Source organism: Bremia lactucae, linkage group LG8 (assembly GCF_004359215.1).
Source record: "Bremia lactucae strain SF5 linkage group LG8, whole genome shotgun sequence".
Classification (NCBI taxonomy): Eukaryota; Oomycota; class Peronosporomycetes; order Peronosporales; family Peronosporaceae; genus Bremia; species Bremia lactucae.
Window position 1 is genome coordinate 3,774,887 of NC_090617.1, and position 10,071 is coordinate 3,784,957.

Sequence of the window (10,071 nt, forward strand, 5' to 3'; positions counted from 1 at the left end):
TTACACTCTAAAGCTAACTTGCCTTAAGAGAAGTCTTCCTCTATACGTACAGCGTACGTCACCTAACGAGAGGCACCACTCACATCTGAACCAGTGTGAAGTGGACTTGTACTGAAACAGTACAAGTCGCAGTGCCCCGTTACATCCTTTGCTTGACCTCTAATGAAGCTGGGAAGGCCTGCGTAAATGTTTCTCAATATATATCCTAGTAATCAACAAGTTGCTACCATTACGCTACTCTCAAATACAGAGGTAGATAATGAAGGGGTGTGGCTACATCAGTTACCAAACGCAATTCATCGGGTGGCAAAGTCCAAAAGGATCTAAAGACGACTTTAAAGGAATAATTGTCTGCGGAATAATGAAACTGCTCATTCGTATAACTGTAGTTTTTATTCAATTGAAACAAACAGACGGGGGTGGTGGCTATACCAAAAGAGGGTATGCCTATACCGGTTCCCTATATTTATTAACAATCTTTAAGTGTTGTTTTCATGTAACGAGACACCCGTTATATCGCCCCTCCCTCACTCTGACTGTCATTAAATAGAGTGGTCACTATACCATCGATGCTTAAGAAAAGCATCACGATAAAAATCATCTTTAGCGCGAAAGTTCTTCGCGCTGGGATCATGGCCATGTAGCTTTGTCGCAATAAATAAGATATATTTATTTTGAGGAGTAGACTCTCATAGAAGCTACTGACTAGCCGCAAGGCGAGACATTTTATTGGCTGCATGGAACCCACTGAAGCAGGAATACCACAAGAACTTCTTTTACGATAGCTTACGCCATCGTCATCACCACGCACAGGAATAAGTGCCGGTGACGGCACGGGAGTCGCTGCTGGCGATGGGAAATCATCCTCATCGTCTGAGCCAAACATGCTATAGCGAATGCTGTTATAATGGCAACAAAAAGCGAGATAAAAGCTTGTTGATGCAAGCCCGGAACGCGTTTATTCGCAACGTCAAAGATATTGGACGCGAAGCCTGGCAAAAAAACTTAACGTGATTCGCGTTTAGTTTGAAAAACGAACTCCAACCGGTGTAAGGCTCTAACTGCATCGGTTGTCTCGTGAGGCAGGACTTCCACGCCTCACATGAAGTAACACCTTTCCGTGTTGTGTCGACAACACGAAGCGAGTAAAAGAAGATCTTTTTTCTTTCTTCGCCCTAAGGAAGGGCTCGCATCTTTATTGAGATGCGCGATGCGGTTGACGTTTTAAATCGATTTACAAGTGCCAAGGGCGCGTATTTCCCGATAGACCTTCTAATCCATCGGATGGGTCTTGTCATACTGACGGACGAGGCCCTCAACTTCAACAACCAGCTGGGAACGAGGTTCCCAGCTGTCATGTGAAGGTGGATAACCACGCCAGCGAACAAGATAACTCGTTCGCTGCCCCTTCACATCACGGTGGTTCTGGATACGTTCCACAAGGAAACGTTGATCACCGTGGGATCCACCAAGGTTGTGGTGGAGGAGGGAAAATTAGATCCGAACCGTGTGTCGGATCTAATGTCGAGGATCGACAAAATCGGTCACTTCCTCCATGATTTGCAGGAGGGACTTGACCACGAGCGCGGCAAGCGTCGCTCGTTGGAGCAGACGGTGCAGACTCATCATATCGAGCGGTTGGAAGACCGTTCGAAGAGTGCGTGCTCCATGTTGGAGTTCGAACGGAAATATCACGCTATTCGTAATGAGCTCTCGTCAGCTCATCGCGATTTCGAGGATCTTCGGACTCGGAGTGAGAAACTTCAGGTTCAACATGGGAACCTGGTTCGCGATCACGAGAATCTTTTGGGGATTCTTGAAAGAGGTGGTCAGATCCGTCCGTGGAAGTAACTTTGTACTGATGGTACGGGTGAAGCAGACGAACGTAAAACGTAAGATGCGTTTGCGTCCTTCGTGGCAAATCTGTTGTGTGCGCATTGTCTCTGCGATGCAGTACACGGAATGACCCAATGAACTTGTGTAGTAGTTTGCTTCTATCCACATTAGTGACTACATGCTTAGGTAAGTTTACCGTAGAGAGTATTACTAGATCATTTATTTTAAATGAAAGAACATCTGCTCTTCCATGTTTGTATGCGTTCCGTTTCTTGCGGGTTCACTGCGTTAGCAATGTAATCCTGCACGAAACGGACTATTGATTCTCGAGCCAGCAGAAATTTATCTGCTGACTCATTTGTTTCGTCTTTTTCAGTGCGCTTTAAGCGCAATGCCATTAGATATATCTCTGTTTCGATGTCGATTGCTTCGACATCGACATTATTCGCGTCGTCGGTACTTTCGACGCGTGAACCCGGAGCCGTAATCGACTCTGGTACCGCAGCAAGATAAACAATTTTGCTGAATCTGTCTACAAAAACAAGGATTCCATTGTTTTTGTGGTCGTCTTCGGGAAATCCGAACGCGAAGTGCATAGATACGGACTGCCAACATTCTGCCGGAAGTGGTAGAGGTTGAAGAGGTGCACGGGATGAAGGGCTAGGCTTCACCCGTTGACAGACCTCGCAAGCACGAATGTACTTGCGCACAAACTGATACTGGCGGGGCCAGTAAAAGTATCGACTTACTGTGAGGTAAGTCTTCTCACGTCCACGATGTCCACTTGTTGGAGCATCGTGGCACTCATACATGACGCGCAAGCGCAAATCATCGTGAGTTGGAACGACGACACGTGGGGTGTCGTCGGTAACGGCTGTGTAATACAATAAGCCATTACGTGTTGTGTATCGATCGGATGACGATCGATATAAAGCCGGTAAATTTTTAAAAGATTTATCGGATGGATTCATTAAATGATCCATCAAGCATAGAAGGTCCTTATCTTCTTTGTAAGCTATCTTTATGTCATCAACTAAGGTTGATGACGGAACACTCGTAGTGAGTGTTGCAACAGTAAGATTATTTTCACTGTTGGAGTGCACTGCTGACTCGAAATCGGGTCGGCGTGATAACGCATCAGCGACGACATTAAGTCGTCCTGGTTTATATTCGACGGAGAAGTTATACTCCGCGAACAAAGATAGCCACCTCGCCATTCTTTGGGAGAGGTGAGGGCTGTTTACGGCCGTGCATGATGACGCATGGTCCGTATTTACGGTGAAATGTCTATCTCCTAGGAGATAGACCCTAAATTTAGCCAATGCATATTTCATGGCAAGGAGTTCCTTGTCATGCACTGGATAATTGCGTTCAGCTGGTTGCAGCTGACGCGATTGGTAACAGACGACGCGCTCCGCGCCATCTGTATCGTATTGCATTAACGCACAGCCGATTGCGAAATCGCTGGCGTCACAGACCACATGGAATGGTCTGTCTTGATCCGCAATCGCCAATATGGGCGATTGCATCAAGCTTTGCTTGATACCTTTAAAGGAACGCTGACAATCAGCGTTCCATAGCCATTTCTCGTCTTTTTTTAAGATATGAGAGAGATGTACTGTCATCTCTGCATAATTGCGAGAGTACTTGTGCAAGTACGCCGCTAAACCAAGGAACTTTCTAAGTCCCTTGACATCGACTGGAACTGGCCAGTCGGTAATTGCCTTGATCTTTTCGGGATCAGGGCGCACGCCACGTTTACCGACGATGCACCCAAGAAGTGGTATTTCGTTTGCAGCGAATATTCACTTCTTTAGATTTGCATACAACTTAGCTTTCGCATAAGTGTAAGAACCTGACGAACGTGAGTTATATGAACTTTCACGTCCGTCTTACCGTCCATGGCCCGGCTATGGACGAATACATCGTCGAAATAACTCGGTGCGAAATCCCGCACCGATCCCAACAGATTCGTTACGCATCTGTTGAATGTTGCAGGTGGTGTGAGCGTATGAAAAAGCGAGAGTGAGCTTATGAATTCTTTAAATAAATATATTTAGTTCCTGCTTGACGATCTTTCATGTAATACTGTCTTTAATTATTAATAAGAAACTATGTATGGCGCCTAGTTGTGTACCGCACATTCATGTCGTATAACGATTGGCGGAGTTGATTCAAACATAAACCGGCCAATCAATAGAACTATTGTCCTATTGCGTCAATATTACTAAATTTGGTTATATTGGAAAAATTAAGCTAATATTAATTAAGATAGTAGCTTTGTATCTCTTTATATGTTGCCTCTCATAACAAATAGTATATATTATTAATCTTATAGTAAAAATATATATGTAAAGGGGCACACCCCCCCTTGAGGAAGGACATAAAATTGAGGTGATAGCGTTTACTTGCAGAGGTGCCGTCGGAGGCGGTTTTCGTTCTACAGCCTACATGAAGACGGCATCCATATATAAAGAGCCTCGCAGACTGAGGCATTCTTAGTCACAAATAGTGTCAAGTATGCGAGAAGGGACAACAAGCCGGACAAAGAGAACCTGTCATTGACTCAGCGGCGTTCCATGGAGAGTCCGGGGACTGTTTAATATCCAAAGCTTTACCAGGTAGACTGCTTGGATTCTAAAAAGGCCCGTACATGGGTGAGGAGGCCAATCTGGTGAATGCAGGAGCCATCAAGTGGCACCGGAACTTAAGCGCGTTTGTGTGGGCTCAAGCTCCGGCTATGAACCAATGTGCTTGCGTGGTCCGTACCGGAGCAACTACTCCACGCCAAGATCAATCGCAAGTTTGCGACCCGCCACAACAATTTGAGAACTTTATGTTTGACCTTTTGCTTTCCCAGAAATAAAAACTTCGTAGACTCTGTGCGGCACCGGCTACTCGTGCAGGGCAGCATCAATTACGAGAAGGCACAGATGACGAAATGGCGATCATTGCGGGCAACGGCATGCAGCACATGCCTAACTTTATCGAGCAAGGCCTAGAGAGTAAAGATTGGCTGCGCCTATACAGTACTATTCAAGCACAACCCCAAGGACATTGAATTTGCAGTTGGATCGAGCTCGTTTTATCACATTAAGAAGACAAACTACAAAGGCCATAACGGAAGCGATCCTAGGATTCGCGTAGCTTGCCCGAATAAATTTCTCTGATCTCAATCTTATGCTCAGTCAAGACACGAGATCGGGTACGATCACGTGACCAAGATCATCCACTTTTCTTATTTTGCTAGAACTACGGCTAACGCCACAAGGAGGTCCGAGTGCCGTTCTATGGAGGAGTTTACTACCTCCAAATTGCCCACCGACCGGAGCAAGTTTCTATCTAGCAACGGCATCAAGGTGGAATGGCAAATCGCGAGGGAGACGTGTGATATACACAGTACACCTTCATCACCTTTGCCGCTTCTGTTAATTTGGCAGGATTAATGCATATTTTAAGGCAAAAATACCCACCGAATTCGAGATGGAAGACCTAAACATACACTCCGGAATCAAGGACGTCCACTATTTGGAGAGTTACATTACAGCTAGCGGGTGTACAAATTTTCTTGATGGTTTAGTGCGACTCCTATATGTTAGTAGTACCACGAGTGCTTCACAATGATGAGCTGGCGGGGTGCCCGACTTTCCTGGATAGTGTTGTGCGAATCCTCTGGTTTCATACTACAATGAGTTCATAACAATGATGGTGAAACCAAATCAGAGGAGTCGCGCTAAATCATCAAGGAAAGTCGGACACCCCCTCCAGCTCCAACTTAGGATTATAGACTAAATTTCTACAATGTGGTAACTTGTGGCACACCATAGCTCGTGTAGCTTCACCGATGCTTTATTACGAGGTCCTGGGAGATTAGTTGTGACGAAGGAAAAGGTGCGTGAGCTTGGGGACCTAGCCAAACCATTTTCCAGTCTAGATGAAATCAGAGCTATGGCGGCGAGGCGGGTTACGCTCTAGGAGGCAGCAGAAACGGCTGCTCAAGCAGTTGTCACGCCTTCGCGGCAGAGGGAGGCAGCAGGTGCATCTCAAGCGAATGAGCAACCCACATCTCTTGAAGTCAGCAGCGCACCACAAGCTGAGCAAGGAAAACAAATTGAGCCCATATCCAGCCACGGCCTTCGGGAATGATACACCCTCGGTCGACTGTGTCCATCCCAACCGACAAACTCAAAGCATTATTTTTAAGGTATAACAGTGCTTCCAACGCCCCCCGAACAGCTAGCCGTCCAAATAGCCCCGTACTACGGGAGCTGGTGACAACGACAAGACTGATTGACGCTCGGCATCTCCGGGATTACTCACCATTTTTCGTGAACGGCTTACGCCATCCACAAATACCTTATTCCGAAGATGACGAGTTCGATACAGCTCATCACTACACTTATTGGACAGCGGAGACGGCGAGCCGGTTTGACCGGCTTTAAGTTCCTTAAGACTGGGCATCAGACGTTCTTTTGGTCTCTACGTCTTATCCATCTCAGTAATCAGACAATGGTCAACCTACGGGGGACAGCCAACGACTACGTGCTTCGTATCCTATCCGGACCAATTAGCCAGATCGCGTACAAACGGACTTAATAATGGACTTCACGAACGCGGAAGTGGGCAGGGCACCCATCATCCAGTCTTGGGGGGGGGGGCATAAAACCTGTAGCACAAACTGCATTACGGTGGTACAAAACAGAAAAAGCAGCTTCGGAAATGCTTTATAGCAAAATTTCGAAAGAGCAACCGGCAGTAGATTTTAACACGCGGACAGTTGCGTCTTCGAGAGCCATTAGAGAGGTTGCTCGAATACCTCAGGTCGTCCTACAAGCGGGTCGCCAGCTGGGAACAAAACTATCGCATAATTTCCCTTCGAGCGCGCTACGGTTCTGCAATCTCGCATAGATATCAGTGGCGAATCAATTCGCCTCTGATGTTTTGACTAAGAATCACCAAATTACGCCTGGAAATCTCCTAACGGAGGAGCTGCGAATTTTTTGACTGACACTCCGGAGCAACGCCTAACAGCGATAATATACGCATATTGCAATCCATTACAGAAGCTTAGGTGCTTTCTGATATCGGCCGGCCCTAACGGACTAAACAACGACATTTATAAGGAAACTGCGGCGCTTGTGGTACAGGCACTGGTCCAAATTGGAAATTAAATAATGGCTCCTTTCTCGAGTCGCATGTTATTCCTCTCATGGAAAGGGCCTCTCGCACGACGCGATGGATTATCGTCACATTTTTTTTGTTACAAACGAGCTATAAAGTATTTGCGAAGGCACTGACTACCCAGCTACAACTATTTCTCCCCAGATCTATCAGCGATTCGCAGCAAGGTTATGTTCATGGCGCAGAATGATGAGCACAATTATTATGGTGATGATGATGGCTCAATTACTGACTGCAGCCGACCAAGAAGATATGATCGCTGGACACAGCAGATTTATAATACTTCTGGACTTTTGCAAGGATTACGATACAGTGGACAGGTAGATTTTATACGAGACTCTGCTTCAATTTGGGTTCAACAAATGCTTTGGCGACCTCATACGACACTTCCACAACGGCACGACGGCGAGCTTTGTCGTGAACGGATGCGAGTCCTCAGCTATGCTGGTGACTTCCAATATTCGTCAGGGTTGCCCGCTAGCGCCACTGCGTTTTTGCTAGTTGTGGTGGTGCTAGGTCACGCATTAAGCAAGATCCTGCGCTCAGGGGGCTGCAAACGCCGGAGATGTCTGGGCAAAGACTTTAACTCTCAGCGTTTGTTAACGTCTCATCGAGCAGGTCGATCAACTTTTGCATGCTCTTAATCGAGTCAAAGCTTTTGAAGCATTATCGGAATTGCATGTTCTATCGGACCAGACGAAATCCTGTTTTTGAACCGGCCTGTAAATTTAAAGATCTACGAGGGCATCGCTGCCATCCCGCCAGGCACTAAAGCCCGATATCTGGGTTATGAAATTGGAACTGCGGAATTAGTAAATAAGAATTCGGCACTGAGGATCTAGAAAATTCAACACCTCACGGCAACACTGGTGGCGACAAGTGTGGCTAATCGAGTTTATATCCTGAACTCCATTGGTACTCCCTCGTTTCTGATTACGACGAGCGTTTATGACAGAAGTGACCAATTTCTAAAGCAATTCTTATGGGCATAGGCAACGACGATAGGTATAAGTTGGCACAACCCGGGTCTGCTCGTCACATCGAAAAGAAGCTGGGGGCTTGCCGATGTCCAGTCAAACGTGACCAGAACCAGCACTCGTCTGAGAAATGGAGAATAGTAGGATTAGACGATTTCTTCCCCTTCCCACCAGCTAGCTGCCCTCTCTAGCAAAGGCACTGAGCGTGCGGCAACCAATGATGTGACTCGGTTCACCTGGTCCGATGTTGGGGCGAGCCATTCTTCCAGCGTCCGCTGTAACTTCCGCCTCGGAGTTCGGGTCATGTGAGGAGGTTGCCGACGTTCTCCCATTACTGGGAGAAATGATTTGCTCTGCCGCATATAACAGCCCACGGTAAGAGCACTAACGCCAAGCCGTAAAGTACCTGTCCAGGCGTTGGGTAAGCAATAGATTCGCATGCTTCGTTCGTTGGGTTTTGACGGCTACAGACTTAGCAAACACCTGGATCCGAGATCCTCGCAGCAACATGATAATCAGACCAGCATATGACTGGGTAGAAATTTGCACTCTGGCACGACTGAGCATCGCACGAGCGGAACCTGCAGAATATATCATCACTGTACCCAAGCCTTCCCACCAAACCCAATTATAAAATTACGGCGGTCGGCTACAGCCCTTCTATTCTCCTCGCCATACGTGCTCATAGAATCAATTTGGGGATCCATCCCCTACTGCGCCCACGACATGCTCCATCGGGTCTGGCGCCATAGGTCTGAAATTTTCAAGGCGGAAGTGTTATCGTGGGCAGACTTTGGGTACAATCCAGCGCTTTGGGTACAATACAGCGCTTTGGGTACAATCCAGCGCTGCAAATAAGTCTGCGTCAGCAGGAAGATGGCATACACTGGTGCTGGAAGGGACCGCTTCCGGTGCCAACAAATAAAACATTTTCTTTGTTTTGTTATTCCACTGCATTGTAGTATAAACATTTATTCCTTAAAAATCGTCTTTAGATCGATCTTTAGCTTTTGGTAGGTCACACATCATAATTACTTTAGAGAATCGCTTCAGCCACACACAAAAGAAGAAGAAATGTAGTTCATTAAGCTTTTAGGCTAAGACTCCCTGGTACATCACTATCCTATTTTGGATCCGTCTGTTCTTCACTCTGTGGTTTCCACAGAAGTGTCCCTCCTTACCAGGGCCGCGATTGCGTTGAACTTGGCTTGGTGGCTGCTTGTGTCGTTTTTGCTCATCGTGACGCTTGGTTTTGTGTCCAAGGCGTAGTTTGCTACCATGTCTGCCAACTTGTTGCTTTAATGTCAGATATGGTTTCAGGTTACCCAGGCTAGCTCCCCGGCTACTGCTGCTACTCTGTATGCTGTTGCCTTGAGATTTGTCGCTGTCGTCTTCGCTTGTCCGTTTCTAGCATCTATGATCACACCGCTTTCAGCAAACACTGCAACGTGTGTTGGAGTTAGCCTGGCATGTCGTTTTGTGAAATCTAGGCCGTTTCTCAGTGCCTCGTACTCGCAGTGGTTGCTTGTCACTCCGAGTTATTCGTATCTATAGCCGCACGCTTCCAGCTCCCAGCATTTATTTGTTGACGTGGGTAGCGACCACCCTCTGCCTCCAGATCCTGGGACACCTCTTCCGTCCCCGTCGTAGTGGAGCCATGCGTGTCTTCATCCTGATTCTTAGAGCGGTATATCCAATGTTATTGCGTGTTCCAGCATTGCTCTATGCAAGCCCTGCTTCTACGTTTCTGCGTTGTGTGCGTCTGATCGTCGCAATCGCTGTGACCTGTCGTGTGCACGTACGCCTGGTTCTTGCTTTGGCTTGGTCGGCTGTGAGCTTGAGACCTTTGTGTACCACATCGTTCCCTGTCAACCAGAGAGCCGCCGTTATCGCTCTTGTTTGCATTTTCCAGATAATCTTGATCGCCTTCTCGTTCTCTTGCGAGTATTTGTCGTACTGTGCTGCCACTAGTTGCTTGATTTTTGTCCTTGGGGCCGGTGCCGAGCTTCGAGCCATGCAAAAGCAGATTAAGATCTTTGTCAGTGATATCCTTGCTGGTGCATCGTTCCATGATCAT

General features: G+C 47.0%; 1 protein-coding gene across 1 annotated transcript; it reads right to left on the minus strand.

Annotated features, from left to right (window-relative positions):
* Window positions 1–9,693: 9,693 nt before the first annotated feature.
* On the minus strand, window positions 9,694–10,071 carry CCR75_005161 (uncharacterized protein; the record flags this gene model as incomplete). Its single annotated transcript, XM_067963243.1, has 1 exon — window positions 9,694–10,071. The coding sequence occupies one exon, from the start codon at window positions 10,069–10,071 to the stop codon at window positions 9,694–9,696; it is 378 nt and encodes a 125-aa protein (XP_067815873.1).